The following is a 16,672-nucleotide window of genomic DNA, read 5'->3' on the forward strand; positions in this document are numbered from 1 at the left end:
GTCTGGCCTAGCCAAGGCCTGGCTTCCTTGAGGGCTCTATAGTGCCATCCTGGAGGATACTGAAAGTAGCCCTGGGCTGCACTCCATTCTAAGACCCCACCCCAAAGGCAAAAGGGTATGTCGGGACATTAAAAATGTATTTGTACATCTCCACACCAGCCCACGATTACTAAAATTAAGCATTTTTTTTCACTAGATATTCTGTCTTCAAACACCAGGCTTGTCTAGTTCCCCGACCGCTGCTTGGCTGCACATCTGACTCACGCTGTCTGTGCCTGAGGGCACCCATCGCCCCCTAAGCACGGGACGCCTCAAGGGGCTCAAAGGGCCATGCAAAGTTTCAGCCCCTCAGAGTTCCGCGTGGAAAGGACCCACTCCATGGAGATGATAGCCGCTCTCTGAGCTGAGTGTCGGCAAAACACTGGGCGGTGGATCATCTGCGCTTGATCAGCCTGGTTGAGAACGCAGAGATGAGGTCAGGAAGGGGGAGGAGGAGAAGCAGAGACAGAAAGTCTTGGGAGATTTGTACTTTGGGGTTGGGCGGGGCTCTTCCGTTAAAAGGGGCAGTTCCAACAGAATGACACTAACACAAGCCTGCAGGCGGCAGGTCTCCACTTAACCCCTGTGGCCCATTCTTCAGAGCATCCCAGCTCCGAAACCAAAGAAGTCGCTGGAAGCGGGACTGAGCCATAAGCTCTCAAGAGCCCTTCTCCAGTGACCTCCACCAGCCACGCCTCCCACACAAATACCACACCAACCTGAAGGCAGGCCTCCAGGAAGAGGGCCAAGCAGGTAGCAAGGCTCCCTCAGGAGAAACTGTAGTCACTTTTTTGTCAGTGGGGTCAGCACTCTGTGGTTTGGACAGCCGAACTCCCCTCCACACCCGGTGAGAGAGAGCCTGTCTAAAATGGTCATAAACCCGAGGCTGCGATTTTGAGGCGCAACGCCCTGCCCAGTTCAAGGGTTCTAGTTCCTGTCATGTACCAGCCTCGTGGATTCACCCCAGAAGGGCCACCTGCTGAGCTGAGGCGGAGGGAGATGGCAGTCCGTCGGGAGCTGGGCTCGGAAACATGAGGCCATCAGCAGGGCCTTCCCAAGGTCCCTGCTCCGTCTGCATCCCACTTCCTTGCTATGGCTCGCCTATGAATCAAGCTCCTCCCACCCCTGTTTGAAAATGAAGTGGCCTGGAGATGTAATGCTTTGGTAGAGGGCTTGCCTGGCATGCCACAAGGCCCTGGCTTGAGCCACATAAACAGGGCACAGTGATGCATGCCAGTAACCCCAGCCCTTGGAAGGTGGAGACAGAGGGTCAGAATTTCAAGGACTCCCATGGCTACAAAGCGAGTTTGAGGCCAGCCTGAGCTACGTGAGACACCGTCAAGAAAGAAAGAAGTGAGAGGGGGAACATAATAGAAAATCTTTGCCTGCTGTCTCTGCAAACAGCGCAGAGGAACAGCTTCGGTCCAGTCCGTGGCCTCGTCACTCTCAAGGCCACTCCGTGTGCTGCACAGCGCTGTTCCCCAGATGTCTGAAAGGCACGAGGACTCACCAACTCCACGCATGCGGAGCGGCTCTCTGAGCCCAATCTCGGGGAGAGATGACACTAGAAGAAAGAAGTAACCTCTCAAGTTGGGCTCAGGCCTGGGAAGGAGAGGGACCTCTCCTGTGACTTGGGGAACGAGGTAGGATGCACCACTAAAGTGCTTGGTTGGGGCGTGGGCCCTGTGGGAGTTCCTTCTGGGGTCCTGCAGGCTCCCAGGTTCCTCGCGTGCACTGGTGTCGGGGCTGCCTTGGCAGTGTGAGGCGGGAAAGTTGTGTGGCCAGGGACCCTTGGGATCCCCTCCCCTTCCCTGGTAATGCCTTCTGGTCCTGAGCACCCATGCATCTAGTAAGCCTGTTACCCATGGCTCATACCACACACACACACACACACATGCACGCACCCACGCACGTACGCATGACATCTACTCTGTAGACCCCCGAAGCCAGTGCCTAGAGCCTTCTCTCTCTCCCTCACCCTGGAGGACATTTCTATCCCCCAAGAGAAAAAGCCCTGAAACCTGAGCAGAAGGCATCTTCAGTGACACGCCTAGAGACAAGCATTAATAGAAGCCTTCCTCAGGCCCATGACACGTCTGAGCAGCTGCTCCAACTGCCCAGCGTCTTTCAGTCCCAAGGCCGGCCCCCTCTGGCTCAGCCAGGCACACTAAACTTAGCTTCCACTCCCAGCTCCATAGAACTGCCACAGCTAGCCTACCTACCCCTGGGAGACTCTGCTGCCGCCTCCTGCCCGGCACAACCGCCCCTCAGCCACCATCATGTCACAGACCAAAACAGTGAAGGTTCGTCTGACCCTCTTCTTCATCCTGGTGGGTGGAGTGCTCGCTATGGTGGCCGTGGTGACTGACCACTGGGCTGTGTTGAGCCCACACCTGGAACACCACAACGAGACGTGCGAGGCAGCCCACTTCGGCCTCTGGAGGATCTGTACCACTCGCGTCGCCGTGCGTGACAAAGAAGACAAGAGTTGTGAACACATCACAACGTCAGGGGGTAAGGTTCGCCATTCTCTCTACCTCTTTCCATTTCTTGTCCTTCCACGACCACCAAGATAAGTTGCCCGTGGGAACAGAGTTGTCGCCAGCCTTTCCTGCAAGGGAACAAGATGGGAACAGCCTGAGGTAGCGTTTATGGCCAGAGCCAATGTGGAAAATGAGGGCATTTGTTTCCAGCTCCATCTTGTAAGGTCTGGGTTCTTCATCCTGTGCAGGTTGCTGGACCAGTATGAGTTAAGAGATTTCAGCAACTGCTGGCCCATCAGACCAGGAATTTGTGGCCCCAGCAGCACACACTCGGGGATGATGCAGTGGAATCTCAGCTCCATTCCCTCCCTGAACAGGCAGGCTGGTGACCCTCGGGAGGAAACTGTGGGGCAAGCCAGCTCCTTGTAGCCTCTAGCTCAGCGGTTCCCAGTCTGTGGGTTGCAACCCCTTTGGGGATCAGATATCAGATAACCTCCATATCAGACATTCAGCAAAATTACAGCTGGGAAGTAGCAATGAAATAATTTTATGGTTGGCGGGTCACCACATGAAGAGCTATCGTAGAGAGTCACAGCATCAGGACGGTGGAGAACCACTGCTCTGAGCAAAAGGACAGGCGAGACTGCCTCCTGGCTATTTTGTCAGGCTGTGTAACCGGGTTTCTGGTTCATAGGCACTAAGAACTTCGAGTTCGTGGAGGCAGAGCATGAAACCAAGCGTGAGGTCCTTGGAGGTTGGGGCGGGGCAAGGCAGCCACGTGGCTACGAAGCAGAACGTGGTATGGGCGCCTTGTTAGGGCCTGAGGTCCTCCCGCGTATTCTTCCTTAATTTGCTTCGCTCAGGTTCCCGGCCTTTCCTTCTGCAGTGATTGAACGGGAGTCTCCCATTCTCTGCCCACACCTTGCAAGCAAGTTCCTTGCCTAGGAGCTCGGGCATCAGTGTGATGCGTCTCCCTCCTGCCAGTGTAGAGCCCCTGGGATTCAGAGCAAGCGGAGCAGGCATGGTGAAAAAGAACACGTCAGGGAGTAAGCAGTCCAGGCTGTAGCCGCCACTCCCCACTGCCCTCTTGAAGGACTTTTTCTTGCTGTCAGACAGAGTCTTCAACTAGCTGGCTGTCTTGTGCAATGCTGGGGATGGAACCCAGGACTTTGTGAATGGTAGGCAAGCAGTCTACCAACTGAGTCACATCCCTTGCCCTAAGAAGGACTAGTGAGAGAGGACAAGGTCCATCTCAGCCTCTGCCTCACTTGTATAAACAATAGGGTCACTTCTAGAATTTAAGTGTCCCTAAAGCCTCCATGGACCACAGCACGTGTGGCCTCCATCCTGACGTGGAATGACTTCATTCCCTGCGCCAAGTCCTGAGTCTCAAGGACCCAGCAGTCTGCATGTGGAGTGTGGGGTCCACCCTCCCTCCTCTTCCTTAGCTCTTGCTTCAGGAAACCCAGGTGACACTCACCACTGCTGGGAATCCAGCGATTGGTAACCACTCAGCTGTCTTGGAAACACAAGAGTCTCAGGGTGGGTGGAGGGCATTGATGGGCATGAGCATGTGCTTGGAGGGTATCACGTAGCCTGATGGCCACACCCTCGGCCACTCTACGTGCTCGTAAACAGAGGCATCATCTGGCCCGCTCCCTGGGCAGGGCAGAGCCGAGTAGGGCGCGGCAGCTTCTCCGGGGAGCTTGCCTGAGGGGGGATATTATGGCTCCGTCCACCTGTCCTTAGAGCCGTGTGCCTTTTGAAGTCAGAGCACATGAGCCATGTCTACCCAGAGGGGGGGGGGGCTGGTGAGAACACCAGCCTCAGGGGACCAACAGGCAAGGCTTGGCCTTGAGCCTAAGTAGAGTCTGTTTGCCGTCGTGCCCTCATCAGCTGTGAATCACACTGCCCACACTTGCGACACTGGGCCCAAGCTCCCCCAGTCGTCCTCCAAAGCCCGTCCCTGCACTCAAACGGGCATGGTTTTTCTTCCCCACCCACCCTGACCTCTTGTGTGCTCCCTAGGACCTGTCTTTTCGAAAGACAGCTCATACAGTGTTCTCTCATATGCTAACAACCGTAAGAACAGCACACCCATGTAGGGCTCTGTGCTATCAGGGCTTTGCATACATTAACTTTGGGCGATACCAGGGGGAAAAAATGACTGGAGGCGGGAAGAAATAACCCCTCGCGCACAGATTCTTCTCCCTCACCGACACAATGAGAAGACAGGATTGGGAACAAAAGGATTCTTTATTTTCAGAACTCTAGACATTAACCAAAATCTTCCAGCAAGAAAAGCAGGAGAGCTGGAGAAACCGTGAATTTTAGGGTGCTTTGATTTCCTCCATGAAAACTACTATCTTCAAAACAACAACAACAAAAACAGTGTCTGGCTGATGCTAGAGTTGGAGGCAGAACAGGTTGGCCCTCTTGCAGAGTCCCTCTCCCAAAGCACTGTCATTATCTGAATTTTTTTTTTTGTCAGTTTGCGAAAGTCCTCTATTGCAAAGCTGTGACAGGCGGATGAATTGGTTCCATGCATGTTAGAATATCTGTGTTAACTGATGGCCAAGCTACCAGAACAGAGGTTTCGTGCTCAAGAGTATAGACGTCACAACATTAGCTCAAACACAGCAACAGGAACAAGCGTCAAGGAGAACCAGACTTCCTGAGTTGTATATATAACTACAAGCCATTAGGGAGGACATGGTGTCATGCGCCTATGATCCCAGCACTGGAGAAGCAGAGACAGGTGGACAAGTGTGTCTTTGAGGCCAGCCTGAGCTACATAGTGAGTTTCAGGCCAGTCAGGATTACATAATGAGACCCTACCTCAAAAGCAAACAAACAAAAATAAAGAGGCAAAAAAGGCATGTGAAGAGTTAAGATGACAGGGGTAATGTATAAAGAGAAGCTTGAATGAGGCTTTGGGATGTCTAGATGTAGACAAAGACTTTTTTACATTTATTATTTATTTATTTCTGAAGGAGTGCCAGAAATAAATAAACTGACTCCTGTGGGAGTCAGTTCTCTCCTTCCAATCACATATGCTCTGGAGACCACACTCAGGTCATCAGGTTGCTGGCCAGTGCCATTACTTACTAAGTCCTAGCTAAACAGAGAGTTTAGATCAGCCAGAAACAATATCTAAAGAAATAAAGAGGAGAAGGATGCCTCATGAAACAGATCCCAATCAAGAGACAGAAATTAATTTTAAGGCATCAAATAGAAATCCATTTGAAAAGGGCAATGATAATTAAAGTGGAAAGTTCACTAGAGGGACTCAAAGGTAGGGGTGAGTAGGTAAGTGAAAAATTCTATGAACTTAAAAAAAAAATGTCCAGGCAAAGTAACAAGCAGGAGAAAAGGGCAGTGTCTCAGACACATGTGAGACACCATCATATAGATTCTGGGAGTCTCTGGAAGAAGGAGGAGGAAGAGAAGGGGAAGGAGAGAAAGAGAAGAAAGAAGAAAGAGGAGAAGAAGAAGAGAGAGGGGAGAGAAAGAATGTCTAAAAGCTTCCCAAACAGGATGAAAAACATGACTCTACAAATCCATGAAGTTCAAAGAATTCTAGATAGCATAAATTTGCAGAACTCCCTATCTCCCTACATCACATCCCAATCGGTAAAAGATGCAGAGAATGCCAAAAACAGAAATCCAGACGCAATTGTGACGGCTTATTGGTCAACCTGACACAATTTAGAGCTAGCTGAGAAGAGCAGCTCAGTGAGGAGTTGGGTACATTAGGGTGGTCTGGGGCATGCCTGTGAAAGACACATCACTCTAGTCCTCTCTGCTCTTGCCTGTGGGTGTGACCAGCCGCTTCCCACTCTTCCTATGAACGAACACAGCATTCTCACAGCAACAGGATAGAAAATTAACATCTGCACCTGTTCTAGGTTGCTTCTCTGGTACTTCGATAAAACTCTGAGCAGAAACAACCCAGGGAGGCAAGGGTTGTTTTCAGCTTACAACCCATCATGGAGGGAAGCAAGAACTCAGGGCAGCAACCAAAGCCAGAACGGAGCGGTGGCCATAGAGGAGCAGAACGCTGCTTCCTGACTCGCCTTCCCTGGCCAGCTCAGCTTGCTTTCTCATACAACCCAGGACCACATGCCCAGGGGTGGTGCCACCCACAGTAGGCTGCAATGTCCACCATTAATCAAGAAAGTCTTCCAGGGTCCAGTGCCTAAGAGCACATACTGCTCTCGCAAAAGACCCAAGGTTGGTTCCCATCGTTCCCGTGGAGGCTTGCTGCTGTCTGTAACTACAGTTCCAGAGGATCTAATCTGGGAGACGATGGGCGATGGGCAGCCCTACATTGCAACTGTATCCCACAAACCAATATTTGGATCAGTGATGGCCCATATGCGAAAGAATGGCCTCATGGGATTGTGTCACCTAGTGATGTCGTAGTTATCCTAGTTTGTGTATGTATGCTCCATGGTGTTTACAACAGTGACAAAATTGCCTAATGATGCATTGCAAGCCACACAACTGCACCGACTCCTCTGATCCCACATCAGCCTCCAGGTGGCCCAAACGTTCATCATCATTTCACGCCACAGATGAGGAAAATGAAGCTCAGAGAGTATGAATAGCTCGAGTGAGGTTATGTGATTAGTTATCAGGAATTTGTCCCTAATCCTTTGCCTGCTGCATCCGCTCTCTCAGTTACTACATCACATAGGTTTTCACTCCACAGATGGTTTTCACTTGACAAGGAAGAACACCGAAGGCCAGCATGGCCTTCCCCGGATTAACCACCTAAACAAGGAGAGGTTCAACTCTCAGGTCTTAAACCCCGACGCCCTTGCTCTCCAGAACTTCCCATACTTCCCAGTGCACAATGCCCCTAAAACTGATGACTCAAGAGACCATGAGGAGACCCCACATGTGACACAACGTGGTCAGACCAAGAGCTGATACAAGGAGGGAGACGGTGCATCATCCAGCAAGCCCCAGAAGAACCATCCCCCGCCCTGGTCTCTTTCAGGTTCTGCCTCTCTAGAGCAACCCCAGCATCCCATTCTCTGCATATGCATTCTCTGCTCAGTGAAGGGATTGCGGGTGTTAGAAGAGCATGACTTCGCTGAGCCCAGGAATCTCCAGGGCTCCCACCTCTGCCCATGTGAACCTATGCTGAGGCCCCCACCCCTACCTTTGTGAGCTCCTGCTGGAGATGGGAGCTTTAACTAGACTCCCCCAGTTCATCTCAGGCCTTCTTCTGTGATGGTTGGGAGAGCACGCCTCTTAGAGGCTTGTTGAAGGCAATGTGAGTGTTGTATGTGAGTCTTTATAGTTCCTGGGGGCTTACACACATCAAGCCATTTTCAACATATTACCTCTGAGCTACCAGTACTTGCTACCCTGGGGAATCTTGTCAGTGATAACTCAGAGCTATCCCCTGGCACCTCAGCTTCACTTTGGAGTTTCATGCGCCTGCTATTCTGGCTGCTTAGAAATTGCCACCCTGGATTCTACCCTGAACCCCACTGTGGCTTTAGCCAGCCACGCCCTGCCCCTGTTCCCAGGCGAGCCTGAGATGAGCTTGCTGTTTTTGTTTGGTTTCATTTCAAAGATAGGCTTTCACTAAGTAGTCTTGGCTGGCCTGAAGCTCACTTTGTAGACCAGGCTGGCCTCGAACTCACAGAAATCCTCCTGCCTCTGCCTCCCAAGTGCTGGGCACACACCACCACACCTGGCTGTGTGCATTTTTTGTGGTTGTTGTTTTGTTTTTTGAGACAGAGATTTGTAGACCAGGCTGGCCTTGAACTCACAGCAATCGGCCTGCCTCTGCCTCCCTGAGTGCTGGGATTAAAGGCGTGTGTCACTGTGTCGGGCTTGTGTGTTTTTAAGGAATAGCCTAGTTCACATTTTTAGAGCACGGAATCTTGTAGAAATAGAAATCTTAGAATCACAAGCCAGTTTCGGAGACAAAAGGGATGGCAGTGACCTCTGAGACCCTAATTGTGGTTCTGGACCCTCTGGGATACAGGGCTCTAGGATCTCGGCTTACTGGTCTACAGCACTGTCTGTTAGTACGGTGAGGGGACAGAGGCCACCAAGGCGGAGTTTGAGCCCCCAAATCTATGCAAGCCTGAGAGACCACGTGTTGGAGACAAGACACGACGTTGGAGAGGCAGAAGCAAGAGGGTTCAAACTCTGTAGCATGCATAAGACCACACTAACCCTCACCTCTCCAACCTTACCTGTGACTAAATGGCCCCCTTAGGACCTGCTTCAGAGGGTGTGTGTGTGTGTGTGTGTGTGTACTCACTTACACATGTATGTGCAGATTCATGTGAAAGACAAAGGTCTACACGAGTTGTCACCGTTATTCTCCACCTTATGGTTTGAGGCCGTCTCCTGTTGAGCCTGGAGACTTGGGCTAATGTTTCATTGGTTAAGGCTGTTAGTCCTAATGTCCCCGATGGAGTTAGACGGGCTGGCCAGGATCCACTTGTCTTTGGCCCCCCCGGCCTGGGATCGGAAGTTCCTGCCGCCACACCTACCGCTGCCCCATCCCCATAGGTTCTGAGGATCAAACTCAGGTGCTCACAGTTGCACAGCAAAGCGAGTTGCTGACGAGGCCATCTCTTCCGGGCTCTCTTTAATGCTCAGTTTCCCAAATACTACCATCCATCAGAGGAAATAGGAACTAAGTCACGTGAGGCGTGACCATCGGGTAGGACCCCGTGTCCTCTTCTAAAGGTGCTGGCTTGATTGCTCTGAAGTGACTACTCCTTCTTCAGGGCCATGGGGAACTGTGAAAGGTCCCTCAGGCAGCCACAAGGGCCAGGAGCAGATAGATTTCTCATGGGTTAAAAGTCAGGAACACGGGCCTTCTTCATGTGCCAAGTTCTCTGTCCTCCAGTCCAAAATTGAGCATATTGGAGAAAAACTGAGGTTTCCAGCAGTGCTAACACATTTGAGGAGGAGACAGTGCATGCACTACCCAAGGAAAAGAGCCCCAGTGCCATCAGCCTGGACCCCCATAGGCATGCAGCCCACTCCGGTGCACTTGTGTCTGCCCTGATATCCAGAATGTCTGCTCGCACACTGTTGTCCGCCCCCGGTGGAGCCTGGCATTTATCTGGTGGCGGGTGACTCCATGGTGTACAAGAGCATCCTCTGCAACCCACAAGGGTCACTCAACCGTCTGTGGTCTCGAGGCCCCCGAGGCCGCCTGTACCTCGCAGCCCTCACTCTGAAGGCTCTTAACTCACAGGCAGTGAGTAGCTGGGAAAGCAGCTGACCAGGAAATACACTTGAATCCGGTCCATTCTTCTTGGAGGGTTTTCAATGGCAACTGAAATCGGCCCTTAAAGAACGAAACAGAAATGTTCTTTTGTCTGGGGGGAGACCCGGGGAGGCGTGTCACAGAGCGTGAGCCGTTTTGAGGCAGTGATTCAAGAGAATCTGCAGCAACCGTTCTCATAAATATAAGAGGGTTTCATTATGCTTTAAAATAGCCGTGGATGCTGAGAGAAAAGAGCAGTGTTGAGGCTGACATCACAACCGGCCGCCAGACACCCCAGGTAACTTGGCTCAAAAGAAAAGCGATTTAAATATAGAAGCTTGGGGAAAGGCAGCTGGCTTCTGAGAACAGTCACTGCTGCTAGGCCAAACCCCATCTCCAGGCATCCTGGTCCTCAACCTCCGGAGAAGCAGCAATTGAACTTGGGAGGTGTGGGAAGGGACAGAATTAATCCTCAGTAAGATGCTGTGGCCAGATAGAAGGAAACCTTTGCCCTGTTTCAAGCCATGATGGTGGCAGCCTTGGGGCACATATCTAAGAGAAACTGGGCACTTTTTGGAGTGAGCAGTCAACTGTAGCCTGAGAGTGAAGCCATGAATCCACACTCAGTGCCACCGAAACTGAATCAGAGATGTCTTTTGTACTAAGGGAGACAGAAACACAGGAATGACACCAAGACAGGGCCTTACATAATTAAAAAGCAACGTAATTTATTTTTCTTAAAAAGCAGAAAATAGGGCAGAGGGTGTGACACAGCGGGGAGAGCTTGCACAAAGCCCTAGGCTCCATCCCCAGTGCCATCTAAACCAGAAGTGGCGGTAAGTACTTTTATTCCCAGCACTTAGGTGGTAGAGGTAAGTAGATAAGAGTTTTAGGATTATCATTGGCTATATTTAGATATACAGTGAATTCAAGGCCAGCCTGGGCTATGTGGCGTCCTGTCTCAAAAAAAAAAGTGTGTTGGGGGGGTAATATAAAATGACCCATTTGAGTACTTTTGTTTCTGCTTTTTGTTTTTCAAGACAGGGTTTCTCTCTGGGTAGCCTTGGCTGTCCTGGACTCTCTCTGTAGACCAGACTGGCCTCAAACTCACAGAGATCTGTCTGCCTCTGCCTCTCTGAATGCTGGGATTACAGGCATCCACCACCACACCTTAATTAACTTAGTAATTCATGGATTGCAATTATACTTTGGTGTCATATCTAGTTGTGAAAGCAACTAAAGGCTGGGGGGAGGATGGTGGCACATACCTTTAATCCCAGCATTCAGGAGGCAGAGGCAGCCAGAGCTGCACCAATAAAACCCTATCTCAAAAAAAAAAAAAAAAAAAAAAAAAAAAAGACTGGAATAGAGAAAGACAGAACTGGAAGTAGAATTATGTATAAGATTGTCATGGCTGAATTTACTCTCAGCCCATCTCCTCTTGCCCCACCCCATCCTGTCTACAGACCATCCACAGTTGTCATGACAATGCTCAGTGGCCAAGAGGCTTGCCAGAGAAGGTTTTGTCTAGAGTCCACATGATTCAGGGTATAAAGTAGTGGCATGCAAAAGAGCCCATTTTAGGGCAAAGCTGGGTTGCCAACCTGGATGAGCATCAGAAAAATGTTCTCTCTCTTTCTCTCTCTCTCTCTCTGTGTGTGTTTCACATGCACCTGTATGTATGTGTATATGGAGGCCAGAAGTGGACCTATGGTATCTTCCTCAATTGCTCTCCACCTTGTTCTTTGAGGCAGGGTCTCTTACTGAACTGGAGCTCACCAATTGGCTAGCAGCTATTCACTGCTGGTCAGTGAGTTATAGGGATCCACCCCCCAGTGCTGGCACTATAGACATACAAGAGGATGCTGTGTGACAAGCACTTTAACAGCTGAGCCATCTACGGAGCCCCTGGAAATCGTTTTTAAAATGCTGCTCCCCAGGTCGCAGTGTGAATGGAGGATAGGGATCTGGTTTGGGTTTGAACAAGTTCTCTCAGACTCGTTGCTATTAATATTTTGCCCCGGGTAACTCCACGCTGTGGCAGGCTGTCTTGTGAGCTGAGGGGGTTTTAAGAACAACCCTTGACCTCTAGGCATTGCCCAGGGCCCCCGGGGGAGGGATCAATGTGCTGACCTCACTGGTTATTCACTAAGCACCCTCCTTTGGGAACAATATGAGCTCGGGTCTCAGTTACCACAACTGCCTAATAGGCTCAGGTTTTGCATGCTGCCTGCCCTGAGAATCCATCATCCTTTATTCCCTGATGCTGTCCCTTTGCCATCCTTTATCTGCTGAAATGGCATACACATGGTCAGGGAAATGTTTGGCCCAGATTCAGAATGCGGGGGAAGATAGACAGGCAGCCAGAGGGTCCCTCCATGTCCTGCAGCAAGACCCCCACCCTTTCCACCAGCTCACAGACTGTCTCCTCCTCCTCCTCCTCCTCAGAAAAGAACTGCTCCTACTTCAGGCATTTCAACCCAGGAGAGAGCTCGGAGATCTTTGAATTCACCACTCAGAAGGGTGAGTGGGAAGCGACAAGTCTGTCACAGGCTGTGGGGACGTGCTGACTCCTGCTCAGGATGAAAAGCAGCTGTGGGCTGGTGCCCGGTCACACCTCTACACACACACACAGAGCCGGTCCCCCACCCAGGACTCGGAGCACATTAGATGGTGTCAGGGCGGTGGGTAAAGCAGACAGGCTGTATGCCGCAGCAGGAACAGAGCCCGGCATTGCCCAGAGAGCTTTGGAAGAGGCGCGGGTGCTCACAGTGCCGGATGAAGGGATGGGCGGGTGACAGTCTCAGCGGGGACACCGGGAGTCCTGCCCACACTTAACTAATAGCTCCCTGTGCTGAGGAAACATGGGCTTGTTGCCCTTCATCAGTAGAACCCAGAGACCTCGTGAGCAGCTAGAGCCTGGCCTGTGCGGGAGTGGGCAGCCACACAGTGCATATAAAAACTCCTGCTCATGCTGGCAGACCCTCACATGTAGGCGCATGCACACACCAGCCGAGCCTCATGCCTGGGGCACACATACACACTGAGAGCCTGAATGCAGGGAACACTCATGCATGCATGCATGCATGCATGCATGCATGCACATACCAACAGAGCCTCCTGCACGGAGAATGCATGAATACTGAGAGCCTAAATGCAGGGAACACGTATACACGCACGCACGCACGCACACACAGACAGATACCTCATATATGAGGTACCTATAAGTGCTCGCATACAAAAAAGCACACATGTATAGTGACAGATTCTGTGTCTCCCCCCCCCACCCCCATTCACACAGAGTCTCACATGCAGACACAGGAGTCACATACTCTGATGGGTTCTAACGAAGCCCACACACATCCTCACACTCACATGCTAGGGAACACCCACACTCTGTCAGTCTCCCAGAGTCCCCTTGTCAATCCAAGACAGACCACCCACAGCTCTGTGCCTCCTTCTGCCTGTCACTCAAGAAGGCTTTGGCTCCAGGGACTTCTCTAGCCACAGGGTGGCCTCCTTCCGAGGCCTTCGCCTCAGGGAACCTCAAAGCTTAGTGCCCTGGAAAGACACGCATGAGTCCAACCCGTCAGCCTCTGGCCTCGCTCTTCCCCAGCACCAGACTTGGAGTGAATAAGCAAGTGAGTGAGCCTCAGTCAGGTGTGAAATGGGAATCCAGGCTGCGGAGCCTCAGGGGAGACCCAGAAGCAGGAAGTGCCTGGAGAGGCTCTGGTTCCGAGGCTCTGGTTCTGAGGCTCCCCCTGTTTTGCAGAGTACAGCATCTCGGCGGCGGCCATCGCCATCTTCAGCCTTGGCTTCCTCATCGTGGGTTCCATCTGTGCGTTTCTCTCCTTCGGGAATAAGCGTGATTACCTGCTGAGGCCAGCATCCATGTTCTATGCCTTTGCAGGTAGAGTGGGGTCCTGGGTGGAAGGGAGACTCCCTGGGGCTCCCCACTCCATGCTCAGGCTCTGCACACGAACAAACTCAGTCAAACCCTCCCCAACCCCAATGACCTCAAGAGGGCTAGGAGGGAGAAAGTTTGCTTTGTCTCCCCCCCCCCCGCACCCCCCCTGACACCACCCTTGGAAGGGACAATGACGAACCACCCCAGAGGCCAATTAAAAACAAAAAAAAAAGGAAGCAAATGAGTCTCTAGCTAACCTCCTGCGGGAGGTGGGGACTGCAAGGTGGCCATGGACCACTTTTGCAGATTCCCAGTTAGAACCGCTTAAAAGCAGTTTCCTCTCAGGGCCAGGCAAGAGACAGAGATTGGGGGAGGGCTGGGGTGGCAGCAAGAGAACCACCACTCACTGGGACTCCTGGCTTGGTCCCCAGGGCTCTGCCTTATTGTCTCTGTGGAGGTCATGAGGCAGTCGGTGAAGCGCATGATTGACAGCGAGGACACCGTCTGGATCGAGTACTACTATTCGTGGTCTTTCGCCTGTGCCTGCGCCGCGTTCACCCTGCTCTTCCTCGGAGGGCTCTTCCTCCTGCTCTTCTCCCTGCCCCGGATGCCCCAGAACCCCTGGGAGTCCTGCATGGATGCTGAGCCGGAGCACTAGTTTTTGGGAAGGTTAAGCCCAGACCAGAGTCTTTTGGAGGTGAGGATGGAGTTTCCCATCTGCCCTGATCCCTTGTCCATCACTCGTGGTCTCTCCCTCTGAGTTCCTCTACAAACAGTGCACGTGGACACGAACCCAGACCTGCCCAGGGTCAGAAGAAGCAGGCCAGCAGGCGGCATTTGAAGGGGCCAGCTCCCACACACCTCCCCCAGCTCAGTCTTGCCTACCAGGCCTGTCGTCCATGAAGATCTAGTCTGGTCTTTAGGAAGCTCCGAGGGATAGCCTGTACTTACTCATTCACCAGTTCTGAACATTGCTCAGCCAGCTCCAACCCCACTCTCCTCCACCATGATAGGAAACCCTCTTCTGTAACCTGAACATCCCTCGTTGGCTTCCAGGATCCCCAAGAGACATTTTTAACTGGATAGGATCTGCGGTTGAAATAAAAGGTCTCAGAAACTTCCCCTTTTCCCTTGTGCCTTGCATAGCGATTGCTGATATTCCTGGCGGTAGGCCCAGTACCCTAGACCCTGGAGAAGAAAAGGAAGGTATGTCCCTCTAGGGTAGCAGTTCTCAACCTGTGTTGTGGAGACCCCTTTGGGGGGTCGAGCAACTCTTTCACAGGGATCGCATATCATATATCCGACATATCAGATACTTACATCACTATCGTAACAGCAGCAGAACTGCAGGTATGAAGTTCCAATGAAAACCATGCTATGGAAGGGGCCACCACAACATGAGGAACTGTATTAAAGGGTCACAGCATTAGGGAGGTTGAGATCCACTGCCTGGGCACTGAGGTGGCGTTCACTCAGAGGTTCTGAATTCCAACTTGAATGTCTGAGCCCTGGAATCGTTTGGAATGAAACTAGAAACCTTGTGACTTGGGCGAGGGTGTTAAAAATAGGAGGGGTTATTTCTAGAATCATCCAGCCCCTCTCAGCACTGAAGCACCACAGTAGAAGAAGGAGGAAAAGAAAACGAAGAGGAGGAGGAGGAGGAGGAGGAAGAGGAAGGGCTTCACAGATAGCACACATTTTAAACACTGCTGCCTCCTCAAATCTGTATAAAATGTAGCCTCCAGAAACAGAAGTCAGACTTGACTGGCAGACAGGGAGGACACTTTGTGATCCTTGCAGTAAACACTGGACTTGCACATGGAGCTTATTCTAGCATGGCTGGGGAGGGAAACACTTCCGCCTGTGGAAAAGACCTGGCCCACCAATTTTTGGGTAGCCTTCAAGATAGGAGTGGGTTTTTGTTGTTGTTGGTGGTGGTGGTTTTGTCTTTTGTTGTTGTTATTGTTTTACAGCTTGAAAGACATCAAAATAACTCACCATGAATATGAAGACTGTCTCATAATGTGAAAATTATATGCAAGTCAAGCTTTGGCGTCTATAAATAAAGTTTTATTGGCACATAGCCACACCTGTTCCAATGGGTGGTCGGTGTGGCTGCTTCCCCACAACAGCATTGAGCAGCCTCATGAGAAATGTTTTCCTCTGCAAAGCAAAATATTTACTTTCATATTGGACATGGTAGCACATACCAGTAATCCCAGTACTCAGGAGGCTGAGGCAGGAGGATCATTCTGTACCTATTCCCTTGACACAGGCTGAATTAGTTACTTTTTGTTGCTGTAACAAGACGCCATGACCACAGAGCTTATAGAAGAGTTGACTTGGGCTTATGGTTCCGGAGAAAAAGTCTATGAGGGGAGGGGGGTCATGGCAGCAGTCAGGCGTGGTATCGGGGGCAGGAAGCTGAGTGGCCACATTTTAGACCACAACCGCAAATCAGAGAGAGCAAATGGGAAGCAGGGCAAGGCTCTACCCCCTCAGTGCCCACCCTGGGGGCATACTCTCTCTGCAAGGCAACACCGCTTAAAGGCTCGACAACCTCCCCATATGGTGTCCCCAACCGGAGACCGAGTGTGCAAACACGTGAGCCTGTGGGTAACAGTTCTCCTTTGAACATGGGGTCGTTCAATGACCCCAGCACTGAGCCGACGGCCAGCAAACCTCAGAGGGCCTTCTGTGCCCACACTCAACAGCACTGGGGTTAGAGGTGCCTGTGGCGATGCCAGCTGAGCTTTGATGATGGGATCTGGATGCTTGCTCAGCAAGTGCTTCTACCCGCTGAGCCATCCCCACCCCCCAGACACCTGAGGTTTTCCATCTCCCGTTCTTCTTGGGAAAACATTCGCTGACCCCTGAGTTCCCTTTCTGTCACCGTGACAAAAAAAGCCTGAGATAACCTAAAAAGAGGAAGGACCGATTTTGAGCTCCATCTCGAAGGCCTCGGTCCACTTGTAGACAGGTTAGAATCCT

At 51.5% G+C, this 16,672-nt stretch overlaps 1 protein-coding gene across 2 annotated transcripts; it reads left to right on the forward strand.

The window, feature by feature from the left end:
* Window positions 1–240: 240 nt before the first annotated feature.
* Window positions 241–14,798, forward strand: Cacng1 (calcium voltage-gated channel auxiliary subunit gamma 1). Of its 2 annotated transcripts, XM_060386512.1 has the most exons (5): window positions 241–1,682; window positions 2,230–2,553; window positions 12,223–12,297; window positions 13,547–13,684; window positions 14,113–14,798. In XM_060386512.1, exons 2-5 carry the CDS (start codon window positions 2,319–2,321, stop codon window positions 14,337–14,339), a joined length of 675 nt encoding a protein of 224 aa, XP_060242495.1. In that variant the 5' UTR covers window positions 241–1,682; window positions 2,230–2,318; the 3' UTR covers window positions 14,340–14,798. The 2 variants fall into 2 exon arrangements, with proteins under 2 accessions (XP_060242495.1, XP_021496369.1); XM_021640694.2 differs by lacking the exon at window positions 241–1,682 and having other exon boundaries at window positions 1,716–2,553.
* The last annotated feature ends 1,874 nt before the right edge of the window (window positions 14,799–16,672 follow it).

The sequence above is a fragment of the Meriones unguiculatus genome, chromosome 7 (genome assembly GCF_030254825.1).
Source record: "Meriones unguiculatus strain TT.TT164.6M chromosome 7, Bangor_MerUng_6.1, whole genome shotgun sequence".
Lineage (NCBI taxonomy): Eukaryota > Metazoa > Chordata > Mammalia > Rodentia > Muridae > Meriones > Meriones unguiculatus.

Coding starts and splice junctions, on each gene's coding strand:
- Cacng1 (XM_060386512.1), top strand. CDS start 2,319: ATGTCACAGACCAAAACAGTGAAGGTTCGTCTGACCCTCTTCTTCATC. Junction 2,554..12,222: donor ACACATCACAACGTCAGGGG/GTAAGGTTCGCC, acceptor CCTCCTCCTCAG/AAAAGAACTGCTCCTACTTC. Junction 12,298..13,546: donor TGAATTCACCACTCAGAAGG/GTGAGTGGGAAG, acceptor CCTGTTTTGCAG/AGTACAGCATCTCGGCGGCG.